Source organism: Bos grunniens, chromosome 8 (assembly GCF_055505025.1).
Source record: "Bos grunniens cultivar Pamir isolate PY7600 chromosome 8, Bosgru_T2T1.0, whole genome shotgun sequence".
Classification (NCBI taxonomy): Eukaryota; Metazoa; Chordata; class Mammalia; order Artiodactyla; family Bovidae; genus Bos; species Bos grunniens.
Window position 1 is genome coordinate 99,571,197 of NC_141172.1, and position 16,273 is coordinate 99,587,469.

Consider the following 16,273-nt stretch of genomic DNA (forward strand, 5'->3'; position numbering starts at 1 on the left):
GAAAGAAATCAGAGAAACAGCTGAAGCTGACTTTCCTATCAGCCCAGAGGGATGGGGCCCCGAACTGGAACTAATTGATCCAAAAAGACATAAAAAAAATGTCATCTTGCACCCTGGAGATTTCAAATGGATTCTTATTCAATACAAGGGTCTTCCAAGGACCAGGAGTGCCACGGAAGCCCTTTGACCTTTGGCCACTGACAGGTAAATAAAGGAGCACTGGTCTGAACAGTCAGTTTGACAGTTCTGCCACTCCCGTGGTGTGAGATTTGGGAGGGAAAGCATTTAGCTTCTCATTCATTTTACCTGTTAAGGGGCATCAGTTCCTCAAGTCCTTGTGAAGCTCAAATGAAATAATACATAAGAAGATATCTGGGCTTCCCTGGTGGCTCAGATGGTAATACTTAGCAAATAGCAAAACACAATCCATGTATAAGGCACTACCACTGAAATGCTGCCTTCGTATAGGACCTGTCCAGATGCTCTGATTGACTACCGTCACCCTGTTGTCCTGTTGGAACACTTGACCCTCCTACTGCTCCATCCCCTCCCATGTCAGTTCTAACCTGGTGCCAGGATAAGTCCTAACATGGCCTTCCTGATGTCTCTGCTTACCCATTATAATCGGTTAGGAGGAAGGTATTGTCACTGCCATTCTCCAGGGCATAGGAGATCGGTGTCCCGTAATTAATGTCGTCAGACGATTTCATCCAGAACGTGCAGGTCACAGCATGGAGGGTCGGAAGGACACCATCCAGCATGATGTAACCATAAATGCCAGAAACTTCAAAATCCAGGTTAAAGCCTGCTGACTGTTCTGCAACAAATAAGAAAAGAATGAGAAGACATACAGATGGCCAAGAGACACATGAAAAGATGCTCAATACCACTAATTATTAAAGAAATGTAAATCAAAACTACCATGAGGTATCACCTCACATGGTCAGGAGAGTCATCACTAAAATGTCTATAAATAATAAATGCTGGAGAGGGTGTGGAGAAAAGGGAATTTCCTCTACTGTTGGGAAGGCAAACTGGTGCAGCTACTATGGAAAATGGTATGGAGGTTTCCTCAAAAACCAGAAAACAGAACTACCGTACAGCCCAGCAATCGCACTCCTGGGCATATGTCTGAAGAAAACTCTAATTCTAAAAGATACATGTACTTCAATGTTCACAGTGGCACACACACACACTTACACACGAATGGAATACTATGCTATGCTATGCTAAGTCGCTTCAGTCGTGTCCGACTCTGTGCAACCCCATAGACGGCAGCCCACCAGGCTCCCCCATCCCTGGGATTCTCCAGGCAAGAACACTGGAGTGGGTTGCCATTTCCTTCTCCAATGCATGGAAGTGAAAAGTGAAAGTGAAGTCGCTCAGTCGTGTCCGACTCCCAGCGACCCCATGGACTGCAGCCCACCAGGCTCCTCCGTCCATGGGATTCTCCAGGCAAGAGTACTGGAGTGGGGTGCCATTGCCTTCTCCAGGGGATCTTCCCGACCCAGGGATCGAACCCGGGTCTCCCTCATTGCAGGCAGACGCTTTACCCTCTGAGCTACCGGGGAAGCCTGGTAATGAATGAAGTAATGCCATGTGCAGCAACATGGATGGACCTAGAGATTATCACAATAAATGAAGTACGTCGTATGGAAAAAGACAAACATCATGATATCACTTACCTGTAGAACCTAAAAAAAAGTGATACAGATGAACTTATTTACAAAACAGAAACAGACTCACAGACACAGAAAACCAGCTTATAGTTACCATAGTTACCAAAGAGGGTAAAGGGATAAATGAGGAGTTTGGGATTAGAAGATACAGACTGCTGTACATAAAATGAACAAGTTTAGCACAGGGAGCTGTATTCAGTATCTTGTAATATAGTACAGGGAAAAGAATACGAAAAAGAATATATATACATGTGTATATAAACATATATGACTGAACCACTCTGTGTATACCAGAAACTAACAAAACATTGTAAATCAACTATACTTTAATAAAAAGAAAATATCATGGCACTTGTGAAGCATTTTTCAATTGTCTAAGGTAGTAGCAAGTATGCAATACTACCGTCAAAGAAGTTCGTTTCAGTAAATATGATCATCTGAGAAGCAATTTCAAAATTAAACACATGTTGCTTATGAAATAAATAACATATTACTTTAGTATTTTGTATGTATTTTATTATTATTGAGATATAACTGATTTACAATATTAAATCAGTTTCAGGTGTACAACACAGTGACTCACAATTTTAAAGGTTATGCTCCATTTATAGCTATTATAAAATACTCAGTCTTTCCTATGCTTATCCCTGCAGCCTATTTATTTTATTCATAGTAATCTGTACCTCTTCTATCCCTATACCCATCTTGCCCTCCCATCTTCCCCCTTCCACTAGTACCCACTAGTATGTTCTCTGTAAGTTTGTTTCCTTTTTGTTCAACAAATTGGTTTAAATAAAACCAACAGTGAATATCCAAGACAGCAAAAGCACTCAGCAGTGAAAGGAAGCTTTGAAACAGAATAGCTGGAAGGAGAGGTGGGGCTGGGGAGTCATTCAAGATGAGAGACTAAGCACCTGTGGGCTGATGGGAATAACTCAAGAGAGTGGAGTAACTGACATTGCAGGAGAGAAGGTGGGCGGGGCGGGGGGGGGGGTCCACTGCTAGGGCAGTAGATCATTCCTGCTCAGGCCCCTGGTTCTTCCCCATTTCAGAAGCCCCAATCCTGCATATCCCAGTCAACAGAACAAAAGTCCTATAGCTAGAAGACTCCTATGCTCTGAGAAAGCTGTTTAGCATTAATTCTCAAACATATCCATGGACTCTGACCTTCTAAATCAAGTGACTTATCCAAGTGTCCTTTCTAAACATGCAGAATGTGAAGAGTTCTGCTAAATTCAATTTTCTCCATTTCACCCTCACATCTCTAAGCTCAACCTCCTCCTCTGTGCTACTGGAGATAACATGACCCACTTCATTGGACGGCTGTGAAGGTTAAATAAATACAAAATGCTTCACATAGTCTTTGGTATATACATTGTGCTTAGTGCAGGTAAAAATTGACATTATTATCACTATACTTGGACTTCCCTGGTGGCTCAGACGGTAAAGCGTCTGTCTACAACGCGGGAGACCTGGGTTCCATCACTGGGTCGGGAAGATCAGCTGGAGAAGGAAATGGCAATCCACTCCAGTACTATTGCTGGGAAAATCCCATGGACAGAGGAGCCTGGTAGGCTACACAGTCCATGGGGTCGAAAAGAGTCGGACACGACTGAGCGACTTCACTTTCACTATCACTATACTTGGTATCGTTCTTAACAACACGAAGCTCACATATACCTGTTTCACACCTGCTGCCTGAAAATCCTGGCTGACATTTACAGCTGTATGCGTTTAATTCATCCACACAGGTGGCCTGATTTTTACAGGGGTTAGACTGACATTCGTCGATGTTCAGCTCACAGTGTGTCCCCGTGAAGCCTGCTGCACACTGGCACCTGAAAGAACACACAATGTTGTGACAATCAGAAGAGCTGCAGCGAGGCGGCAGAAGCAGATTCCCGTTAGTGACAGCACCGTCTCCAAAGACTCGGGGAAGTTTAGTGCTAACGTGAGCTCTCTTGCATGTGGAATCTAAATATGCATACATGTATACATACCCACCCACAGCCTACAAAACAGACTGGTGGTTGCCAGAGGCATAGGGTGGGAAAAACGGGTGAATTGTTTTTGTTTTTCCTTTTTTTCAGTTTAACTCAATTTTAAAAAATCCTGAAATGCTGAAACTCATTTTCCACATTAAAACGGTGCTTTAACTATTACTTTTTAACGTTCATTCAAATAAACCTATTTAAGACAACTAAAAAGCCTCTTGATGAAAGTGAAAGAGGAGAGTGAAAAAGCTGGCTTAAAGCTCAACATTCAGAAAACTAAGATCATGGCATCTGGTCCCATCACTTCATGGGAAATAGATGGGGAAACAGTGGAAACCACGTCAGACTTTATTTTTCTGGGCTCCAAAATCACTGCAGATGGTGACTGCAGCCATGAAATTAAAAGACACTTACTCCTTGGAAGGAAAGTTATGACCAACTTAGATAGCATATTCAAAAACAGAGACATTACTTTGCCAACAAAGGTCCATCTAGTCAAGGCTATGGTTTTTCCTGTGGTCATGTATGGATGTGAGAGTTGGACTGTGAAGAAGGCTGAGCGCCGAAGAATTGATGGTTTTGAACTGTGGTGTTGGAGAAGACTCTTGAGAGTCCCTTGGACTGCAAGGAGATCCAACCAGTCCATTCTAAAGGAGATCAGTCCTGGGTGTTCATTGGAAGGACTGATGTTGAAGCTGAAACTCCAATACTTTGGCTGCCTCATTCGAAGAGTTGAATCATTAGAAAAGACTCTGATGCTGGGAGGGATTGGGGGCAGGAGGAAAAGGGGACGACAGAGGATGAGATGGCTGGATGGCATCACCGACTTGATGGACATGAGCTTGAGTATACTCCAGAAATTGGTGACGGACAGGGAGGCCTGGCAGGCTGTGATTCATGGGGTCGCAAAGAGTCGGACATGACTGACTGAACTGAACTGAAGACAACATGTACTTCAAATGTTGTAGTGGTAAAAATAGAGTATAAATTAGTTCTGGTTATTCACACACTGGCGATTTCTCTCACCACAAAGTGCTAGGAAAAATATAAAAAGTTCACATGCTCTTCTAAACACTTACATATGCCATGCCAAGTTGCTTTAGCTTGTTTGACTCTCTGCGACCCCATGGACTGTAGCCTGCCAGACTCCTCTGCCCATGGGATTCTCCAGGCAAGAACACTGGAGTGAGTTTCCATGCCCTCCTCCAAGGGATCTTCCTGGCCTAGGGACTGAACTCATGTCTCTTATGGTCTTCCTGCATTGGCAGGTGGGGTCTTTACTACTAACACCACCTGGGAATCCCCACATACATTAATTCAATCCTTATAATGATGAAGAATATTATTATTCCCAGTTACAATGAGTAAATCGTGGTTCTGAGAGGTTAATTTGCCTAAGTCCTCTTGATACTAAGAGGTGGTGAAGGACTTTGATCTCAATCAGGACGCCATACAGTTTCTGGGGAATGCAAGAAGCCATTTAAACTCCTCCAAATGGAAAATACATCCGATGATGTCAAATACTGACAAGAGTGTCATGAACCATGTGGCAATGTCAAAAAAAGTGGAGGGTTTGCATTTCCAGAGCCCTGTATGTCCACTTCTGGTATGAATTCTAGGAGATGACTGCCAGGTGTTCAAGGACAAATGTAATGCATGTTCACAACAGCATCATTCTGCATGTTCATGAAGAAGTGACTGGGAAAATAAACTGTGGTATAATTATCCAATAGAATACTAATTGGCAGTTGAAATGAGCAAAAGTGAAGTGAAGTGAAGTCACTCAATTGTCTCCGACTCTTTGCGACCCCATGGACCGTAGCCTAACAGGATCCTCCATCCATGGGATTTTCCAGGCAAGAATACTGGAGTGGGTTGCCATTTCCTTCTCTAGGGGATCTTCCCGACCCAGGGATCAAACTCGGGTCTCCTGCATTGTAGGCAGCCGCTTTACTGTCTGAGCCACCAGGGAAGTCCTGAGATGAGCAAACTAGAGGCAAATTACCAACCTTGATAATACAGTGTCAAAAGGAAAAACAAAATACAAAAGGATTATATATATAGTATGATACTACTTATGTAACATGTAAAACTATACTATTTATTGTTTATGAAGTCATATATGTAGTAAAGCAAAGTCTGAATGAGAAAGCTATAAACTGACTTCAAGACAGTGGTTACTGTTAGGGAAGAAGAGGAATGTGTGTGTGTGTCCCTCTATGCTTATTGGAGGGACTCCAAATCTATCTTCAGAATTTATTCTTTTTTAAATGAAAGATATGAACCAAATATAGCAAAAGGCTAAGGATTGATCACTACTGTGGTGAGTGTATAAACTTTTATTATTCTTTGTAATTTTCAGTATATCTGAAATATCTTTAATTAAAAAGCATCTGCCCAATAAATGTAGTTAATATTACTACTAGCATGTTTATATGGGGACCTCTTTGATATTGGTAATAATATAAATAAATGGTATTTGGAGGTTTAAAAGAAAATCTCAGTTGGAATTGGTGGGCATCTTTATGGAGTTCTGTGTATTTGATGGTAAACTTACTTTGGCTGAATTTCACTCATCTTTATCTGTCCATGCTTTTTTTGGGAAATACTTTAAAAACACTTGTTTTTTAAATTTTATTGAAGTATAGTTAATTTCAATTCAGTTGTTCAGTCATGTCCGACTCTTTGCGACCCCGTGAATTGCAGCACACCAGGCCTCCCTGCCCATCACCAACTCCCGGAGTTCACTCAAACTCACATCCATCGAGTCAGTGATGCCATCCAGCCATCTCATCCTCTGTCATCCCCTTCTCCTTCTGCCCCCAATCCCTCCCAGCATCAGTCTTTTCCAATGAGTCAACCCTCCTCATGAGGTGGCCAAAGTACTGGAATTACAGCTTTAGCATCATTCCTTCCAAAGAACACCCAGGACTGATCTCCTTTAGAATGGACTGGTTGGATGATTTACAATGTTGTTTTAATTTCTGATGTATATCTGTCCATGTTTGATATCATTATAGTAGTTCAGTATCTTTGTGAAACAGATTCACTTCGGTGGCAACTAGCATTCCTTTTGAAGTGGAGAGTTTGCCTTCTTCACCTTTCCTCTAGTTAGGATTTAGACAAATTTGGTATTTATCAATTGTTTTGGACGGTGGGGAGAGTTTGGAACTCGTGCTGTTCATCTGGAAATGTCTCATTGCCTATGGTTAGGTGCTATATGCCTGAAGATAAAAAAAAAAAAAAAAAAAAAAAACCTATGAAAAGTTGATGCTACACTAAGACCTCATTTTCACATTGAGAGTGAAAGTCTCACTGGCAAAACTGGCTCCCTATTTCTTCCAGATAGTGTCCTAGCTGTCTTGGGGGATGGTAATGGAAGGGGGCTGGGAAATATTGCAACTGAGGTAGAATTTTTTTTTAAGCTTTTAACTTTTGAAAACTTGCAGAACCAGTTGCTTACTGAAGACAGTAAAGTTCTCTAAAATTCTGCAAGCAAAGCCAGTCTGTCTTTTTGTACTGCAGAAGCCACAGATCCTGCAAGGGGAAGTGAATGGAACAGAGCAGACTTGGTAGTGATTAAAAAAAAAGTGTTGGTTTTCAAACCACTTTCTACTGGTACCCCAGTAAGACCTGTCTTAGGAAGCCAGTCTTTCTCCTTCAAAACACCACTATTTTCAACCACAAAAGCTTAGCTTTAATTTCTTGTTTACACTCTGATTTCCCTGGAAATAAGGGACACTAAACTAAAAAAAAGTTTGAAAACCATGGTCATAGAATGGCTCTGTGACAGCAGAACTGCACTATTCCTTCTGATTTTAGTTGGTGGGAAAACTCCAGCTAAAATATAAAACATTAAAAACTGGGTTTTGAATAGTGATTCTGCATTTGCTTTTGAATATATGTCCTTCCTTTTATCTTTTATGACTTCCCAAGTATAGAACAGTGGTTTCAAAGTCTGGCTGTGCTTCAGAAACACAGGAGAACTTAAAACATACAGATTGTCTATTACAAAATTACAGACTTTACCCAAGAGGTAGGAAATCAGAACATCAGGTGGTAGTCAGATTCTACCATAGCTTATCCTTGGGCTAGGATTTGGGAACGGCTGGCCTGGGATTCAAAGTAATACTCTGTAAAGACGGCAGAATGACTGAACAGTTAAGATAATAAAAACAGCGAAAAGAGCCAGGCTTAGTCTATTACCTGAAGCCATTGGCACCGTCCTTGCAGGTAGCTCCATTTTTGCATGGTTGGCTGAGACACTCATCCATGTTTATGTCACACCGGGTGCCCAAAAATCCAGGTGGGCATTTGCACAAGAACCCCCCAAGCTGATCTTCACAGACTGCGTTATTTAAACATGGGCTTGACTGGCATTCATTGACTTCTGTTTCACAGTGTAGGCCTGGGGATGGATGAGGATGAGAGACAGCCCAAAGGTTAACCCCTTTGGAAAACTGGAATCAAGATGAGGACTCCTTGGAGGATGCTGCTTCGAAAGGATGAAATGGAGGCTGTGGAGCCACTGGGAGACCAAACAGGTTTGGGACCTATTCTTAAAGAAGCTCTGGCTTTTCTAAATCATTTTAGGACTGTATTTTTGATAATCTGCTCTTTTAACCTTACCTTTTTCTGGAACTAACATTAGCAATGGACGCCTAATTGAGAAAATGTTTAAACAAAAATGAAACTAGCACATATAGTCCAAAATGTTCATCTGTATCTTTGATCTTGCCTCTTTCTGTCACTGATCATTTTCTGTTTTGGACTTATTCTTTACCAGTTATATATGTGTGTTTGTGTATATATAATATATAATATATATGATAATATATATATATATACACACATACACATTCTATTATTTAGCATTCACTTATAATAACATTTTATCATCTCCAGTTACTTCTTGAGTGTTTATCTTAGCATATAAACTCAAGTCTTCTCTTTCTGTCCCTACATATACATATATACACACACATGCACAAGAACATATTACTTTTTCTGAATTGCTTTAGTCAATTTTAGACCTGATGCTCTTTTACCTCTAAGTAGTTCAGTGTGAATTTCCTCAAAAATAAGGACTTTCCCTTATAAAATCATGGTGCAGTTATAAAATCAGATAATTAACATTAACTTATATAATGTCACTTGTATAACAGTAAATATCATGATTTGTGAGGCTTTACGGAACTCTTTAAGACAACTAGGAAGAACGGAAACATTTTACCCATGTATCCTTTCACACATGTGCAGTGATAACCAGCCAGGCCATCAACGCAAGTTCCTTTATTTAAACAAGGACTGGAGATGCACTCATTTACATTGTCTTCACACAGCTGACCTGTAAAGAATCACAGAATATTTGCGCTTGAGAAAACTGAAAGGAATTTAAGACTAATAGTTTCAAGCAAGTTGTTCAGGTGTAAGAGCAGAGAAATTGGAAATCAAGGCTAATGTTTATGGAAAAAAATATGCTCTTTGCCAAATATTTGCTGAATAATATCCCAATACATGTTATATATAGGGCTTCCCAGGTGGTGCTAGTGGTAAACAACCTGTCTGCCAATTCAGAAGACACAATGAGATGTGGGTTGGATCCCTTCCCTCTAGGAAGATCCCCTGGAGAAGGGCATGGCAAGCCAGTCCAATATTCTTGTCTGCAGAATCCCATGGACAGAGAAGCCGGGTGGGCTACAGTCTACAGGGTCACAAAGAGTCAGACACAACTGAAGCGACATAGCATTGAAGGATATCTACCTACCTACCTACCTCACATTTTCTTTATCCATTCATCTCTTGATATATACTTAGCTTGTTTCCATATCTTGGCCATTGGCTATTGTGAATAATGCTGCAATGAACATGGAAGTACAGATATCTCTTTGAGATAGTGATTTCATTTCTTTGAATGGATACCCAGAAGAGGGACTGTTGGATTGTATGGTAATTCTATTTCCAATTTTTTGAGGAACCTCCATGCTGTTTTCCACCATGGCTGAAGCAATTTACATTCCCACCAAGAGTGCACAATAGTCCTCTTTTCTTCATGGACTCACTAGCACTGTTATCTCTTACCTTTTGATGATAGCCATTCTAACAGGTGTGAAATGGTAACTCATTATTTTAAGGTTTCAAAGGTTTATATTGTAAGAATGAGACACTCTTTCCTTACCTGTATAACCAGATGGGCATTCACAAATGAATTCTCCAACTCGGTCTTTACAAATTCCATTGTTGTGGCAGGGCAGTGAGCTGCATTCATCAATGTCTATCTCACATTTTAAGCCTAAAATGCAAACACTGAAGGTCAATCAAAGAGAGGATGAACAGAAACAGAACCATCCTTTAAAGGTAATTATCACAATAACCTGAATTTATAGGGAGTGGCAGTGATGAAGAAAAAGGAAGTATGTTAGGAATTACCATCTAATTAAGCATTTCATAAAGGTATTACCTCTTTCTAAATAGATTTAAGCTATCCTTACAAGGATACATAAAAGACAGCAAAAGATCCCAAGTCAGAAGTAGAGGGGAAAGAGGGAAATCTGGAAGCATAAAATGGAGCCAGGAATTAGTTTGATTCCAAAGTCAAAAGTAGAAAGTCACATGTACTTGTTACCAAGGCCACTGGCTGAGGAATGGGGGTGGTGCTAAATCCTGCCAGATCTCAACTCATATGCCAGGTGTCCTAGAATAGGGTTTATCTTCTCATAGGGTACACACAGTCCTTCTATGGACTAATTCTGCTGAAATCCATGTTCTTCTACACAAGGAGGTCTCACAGAATGGTGACCAATAGCATCAGTAATCCCCTGGGAATGTGACAGAAATGCCACAGTCTGTGTTTTAGGAAATCCTCCAGATGATTCTAATGAACACCAAAATTTGAGAATCACTGTCCTATACTATGCTTTTCTCAACCACCTCTCATTTATAAAATTATAGGACAAGATTATTATTTCTTATGAAGTGTTGGGACAAAAATTCTTATAAAAATTGAAACATACACACACATACATGTGTGCACATGTTGAAATAAGTGGAAGGACAATATTCTGTATTTTGTCTTCCAACTTCTCTTTTGTGGTGAATTCTTTTATCTAAATACCACTTTTCTCATTAAAATACTTCATGTTGGTGACACAAAACTCAAAAGGAAAAACTGCATTTCTAGAAGAAAACAGGAAATTATTTTAAATGAACTGCAACATTTAACGTATAGTTCATTTCTCCTCAAAAAAACTATCTTTCTGTACTGAACTGGAATTTGAACCAAGCTGCAAGAAAACACAATTCTTACATAATTCCTACATAATCAAGTTCAAAGCCATACTGTTTTCCTAAGCACAGCTTGCATAAAAATAGAAATAAACAACACATCATGGCCATAAGAACTTCCATTCGTGTGAAACAAATGACAGAAATGAGTTTGTTTAAAAATGTTTATGCTAGACAATCTGTTCTAGGTTGAGTGTCATGCATTTGATTTGTGTTAGAATGCAACCTTGGACATGACCTCTGGAACCGTATTCAAATTTAAATCATAAGTTATGATGTGATTTTTTCACAGAGAAGCTGATTTATTCTTCCTCCAAAATATGCAAAGAAAATTGTCATTTGTAAGATCTGTATACTTTTTTCACATATTGGTTTGTCTTGTTCAACCAAATTTTTGTGCATCATTCATTATCTTTTTAAGGTTTTTTTTTTTATGCAGACCATTTTTTTTAAATTTTATTTTATTTTTAAACTTTACATAATTGTATTAGTTTTGCCAAATATCAAAATGAATCCGCCACAGACCATTTTTAAAGTCTTTATTATATTTGTTATAATAGTACTTCTGTACTGTGTTTTGGTTTTTTGGCTACAAGTTACGTGAGATCTTTAGCTTCCCAACCAGGGATCAAACCTGTACCCCCCGCATTTTTGAAAGTGAAATCTTAATCACTAGATTGCCAGGGAAGTCCCCAGTCTAAGGTATCTTGTGGCATTCATTTTTAAAGTTTCAAAGTTTGATACTTGAAGTTACAATGATGCAGTATGAAAGATACATGAAAATTTGCATTCCTCTGTGTTACCTGTATATCCAGGCAGACAGACACACACATAACCACGGCCCAGCTGCTGGCAGGTTCCACCATTGTAGCAAGGGTTTAAGAAACATTCATGGAAAACCTGTGAAAAGAAAATTTATCAGAGACAAGTTCATTTCAAAGCAATTCTGAGTAGGGAGTTAAAAGATTTACAGCATTAGCTGGTTCCTATTTCCAAGTGAGTCCAGCAGGATGGCTGCCTGCATAACATTGGTACCTGCCATGCTGCTGCTGCTGCTGCTGCTGCTGCTAAGTCACTTCAGTCACCAGGCTCCCCCGTCCCTGGGATTCTCCAGGCAAGAACACTGGAGTGGGTTGCCATTTCCTTCTCCAATGCATGAAAGTGAAAGTGAAGTTGCTCAGTTGTGTCCGACTCCTAGCAACCCCATGGACTGCAGCCCACCAGGCCCCTCCGTCCTTGGGATTTTACAGGCAAGAGTACTGGAGTGGGTTTCCATTGCCTTCTCTGATACCTGCCATATATGGGCACAAATACTACATATTATTCTTGAGTGATGCTCTGCTAAACCCAGGCAGTGTCACTCAATGCTGGTTGCATGTTAGACCTCATTTAAGGCATTTAAAAAGTTTACTAAGGACGGGTCCCAACCCAGACCAGCTAAATCAGGAATCTCTGGAAGTTATATCTGCACATCATTATTTTAAAAAGTTAGCCAGTGGATTCTAATATGTCTCCCGAGGTAATAGTCATGTCTTTAGAGGTTCTATGTCCATTAGGCTCAGTTTCAATCTTCATTTATGAAGCCCTTACAAGTGAGAATGTTTGGAAGCAGGAAGTTAAAATAAGAAATATAACTTCATTATCCTCCTAAAAAATACTTAAAACCTAGGAATTTATTATGACATTGGGCAAGGTGCATTCAGATTAATGGCTGAATCACTCTAAATAATTGGTCTTAACTAGTTTTTAAAACAAATGGAGAACAATTATGTTTATGAGTTATGTTTCTTAATTTTTAAAACAGTCACAACTTTTCTCCAATAAATGATTCCCCCCCATTCCCACTGGCAAAAAATTTAAATATCTTTCATGGAAGTTGAGTAACTTGTCTTGCTAATCAGAAACGGCCTTTGGCTAATCCCAACATGCTTACTCAAATGATGGGTTATGCTCATGGTACATGTTAATTATTAGCAAATTAAAAGACTCTCCACATCCACAATTCTCTACACCAGACATCGCAGGGAAACATTCCAATTTCTGGTACTTAGGACTTCTAATGGTGCATTCTTGGAAAGTTCCTATTATAAGTCATAAGCAAATGCAATTACTCATTGATAATATTCATGACCCTTGATTAGTTGAAATTTCAAGTCTGGTAGTTTTCCTCTGTGTGACATGTATAATGAGAAATTGTTTTTCAAGCACTCCATTAGAGAAAATTTTACAAATACAAAGTAGACTTGCCTGACTGCTGACTTCATACTTCTTTTTGACATGTCCAGGAGAAGCAAGAAGCACTGCACTTTCCTCTGCTGCTGAGAAAGTTGAACTAAAGCCTAACAAAGTTAAAGGGAAAATATCTGAGAAACGTATTTGGTGTAGTAGATATTGCCAATTAAGTGCATTCTATTTTTTCCTTTTTCTTTTTTAATTGAAGTATAGTTGTCTTACAATGTTGCGCTAATTTTTGCTGGGAAGCAAAGTGGTTCAGTTTATATATATATATATATATATGTATATATAAAAGTGAATATGTATGTAACTTAACATATTTTTTATAGATGTGTTTTTTATTCTTTTCCATTATGGTTTATCATAGGATTCTGAATATACAGTCCCATGTGCTATACAATAGGACCTTGCTGTTTATCCATTCTATATACACGAGCTTCTCTCTTCTACTCCCAACTTCCCACTCCATTCCTCCCTCCACCCCCTCCCCCTGGGCAACCACAGTCTGTTCTCTACGAATAGACTCTATTCAAATGCCACGGTCATGATTTTGCTTCTCAGAGTCAGTAAAGCCACATATATTTTCCTTTAGTCATATAAAAAGACAGAACATAAGAGACAGATGGGATATGTCATTAAATTCTAGACTCTTAGAAATTTGGAGGTTATGAAGTTCGCCATTCCCAGAGTGAAGAATCTGAGTCATTGTCATCAAAAACCCCTTCAAAAGGACAGCTTACATCCAGACACCCAAAGGCACTGAACATATAACAGTCACAATTAAAGTTACTGCAGAAATAAAACTCTCCTATACAGGATAACGTGAAGAATGAAGGAGTATCATCTTACTGGAACAATCTGTGATGGATCTGGCACCCGTGATGGTTGTAGTTCCATAAAAGGGACACGATAAACAGAAGGACTTCCCTGGATTGGGTTGGTAGTAGTCTTGGGGACATGGATAACAGGGCATTAACCCAGAACGAGAGAATTCTCCCACTGGACAAGGCACTGCAAAAGAAAGAAAAAATCATTTGTGCTTATAAAGCAGTATACCCTACCTTCTAAAAGAAGTGCATTAACCTTTGGTTATAAGAAAGCTATCACATTGGTGATATTTTCTCTTGCACGTATTTAATACCCAGATCATTAAGTAATACTCAGACCACTTAAGTAAATATTTTGTTGCTTCCTTCCCATCTTTAACAATACACATTAACTTAATAAAAATCAGAATTGGTCATATAATATTGTACTCTGATTTTTTCACTTTATATCACAAGTAAACCATTCCCCAAATCATTAAATAACATGATGTTTAATAAATGAAACATATTACATCTCACTGGCAGACCATAATTGTTCTCATATTTACTCTACTACTGAACAATTAGTTATTTCTACTAGTTCTACTCGTTTCTAATATTATAAACAATGCTGACATGAAATTTTCTATACAAATTTTTTTATATAACTCTGATTATTTCCTTGGGATAACACTTGCCTTTAGTTAAAGCTAAAGATATGAAAATCTAAAGCCATAAATATATCATGCCTGAATCATTCAGTTCAGTTCAGTCACTCAGTCATGTCCGACTCTTTGCGACCCCATGAATCACAGCACGCCAGGCCTCCCTGTCCATCACCAACTCCCGGAGTTCAAACTCACGTCCATTGAGTCGGTGATGCCACCCAGCCATCTCATCCTCTGTTACCCCCTTCTCCTCCTGCCCCCAATCCCTCCCAGCATCAGAGTCTTTTCCAATGAGTCAACTCTTCGCATGAGGTGGCCAAAGTACTGGAGTTTCAGCTTTAGCATCATTCCTTCCAAAGAAATCCCAGGGCTGATCTCCTTCAGAATGGACTGGTTGGATCTCCTTGCAGTCCAAGGGATGCTCAAGAGTCTTCTCCAACACCACAGCTCAAAAGCATCAATTCTTCAGCGCTCAGCCTTCTTCACAGTCCAACTCTCACATCCATACATGACCACTGGAAAAACCATAGCCTTGACTAGACAGACCTTTGTTGGCAAAGTAATGTCTCTGCTTTTGAATATGCTATCTATGTTGGTCATAACTTTTCTTCCAAGGAGTAAGTGTCTTTTAATTTCATGGCTGCAGTCACCATCTGCCTGAATCATTAAAAAAATTTACTTTACAGCCCCTCGACAGTGTATGAAATTATCCTTCTCATTGCATGCTCATCAGCATTGAAAATGATACCTTTTTTCTATTTGAAGGTAAAAATGGAACTGCTCTGTTAATTTGCATTTTCATGATATATGAAGTTGTATTTTTAAGTTTATCTGAAATGGTTATTGCTCTTATATAGTTGTCCATTATGTATTGGGGGGTCTTTTATTTTAAAACCTTTTAATGTTATTTTGTGTTTAAAATGCTTTTCATATATTACATGCAGTTGAATATTGTCATTTAACCAAGTTTGAAATTCTCTTGCAAATATTTGGTGGAATATGAGAAAAGAGCCCTGGGCTTCCCTGGTGGCTCAGTGGTAAAGAATCTGCCTACCAGTGTAGAAGAAGGAGTTTGATCTCTGGTTTGGGACTATCCCACAAGCCGCAGAGCAACTAAACCCATGCACCACATCTATTAAGACAGTGCTCTAGAGCCCAGGAGCCACAACTACTGAAGCCCATGCGCCCTAGAGCCTGTGCTCTGCAACGAGAAGACCCAGCAATGAGAAGCCCAAGCGTCACAACTAGAGAACAGTCCCCGCTCACCGCAACTAGAGAAAAGCCCAGAGAAGCAACAGAGACCCAGCACAGCCAAAAAGCAATTAGATAAATAAATAAAATGAAAAAGAGAAGAGCTCCAAACATAACATGGATTTCCGTAAATAAATTTTGGTTACATTTGGCAGAGGGGCAGTGAGGTAGATTATCCATGACTAAATCTGTGGGTTGGGGTTTTAGACAATGATCCAAAGACAAATTCAGGTGGAGTGTGTGACCTGGAGTCATTTGGGTGAGCCCGAAAGTCATGACAAGCTGAGAAAACTACTAGAACTATTAGGATCCAACTGTATAAAATTAGGCATGGAAGATAGAACACAGGAAAACAG

The 16,273-nt window shown here is 39.6% G+C and overlaps 1 protein-coding gene across 2 annotated transcripts in view; it reads right to left on the reverse strand.

Moving 5' to 3' along the window:
* The window catches only part of SVEP1 (sushi, von Willebrand factor type A, EGF and pentraxin domain containing 1), a 207,086-nt gene that overhangs the window by 69,295 nt on the left and 121,518 nt on the right, over positions 1-16,273 (reverse strand). For both annotated transcript variants that reach the window (XM_086315927.1, XM_086315928.1), the window contains 8 exons: positions 14,042-14,203; positions 13,205-13,296; positions 11,761-11,857; positions 9,852-9,965; positions 8,907-9,020; positions 7,880-8,081; positions 3,360-3,517; positions 616-817 (listed from right to left, as the gene is read on the reverse strand). In XM_086315927.1, the coding sequence (XP_086172053.1) occupies positions 616-817; positions 3,360-3,517; positions 7,880-8,081; positions 8,907-9,020; positions 9,852-9,965; positions 11,761-11,857; positions 13,205-13,296; positions 14,042-14,203 (1,141 nt within the window). The remainder of the gene's footprint in view (positions 1-615; positions 818-3,359; positions 3,518-7,879; positions 8,082-8,906; positions 9,021-9,851; positions 9,966-11,760; positions 11,858-13,204; positions 13,297-14,041; positions 14,204-16,273) is intronic.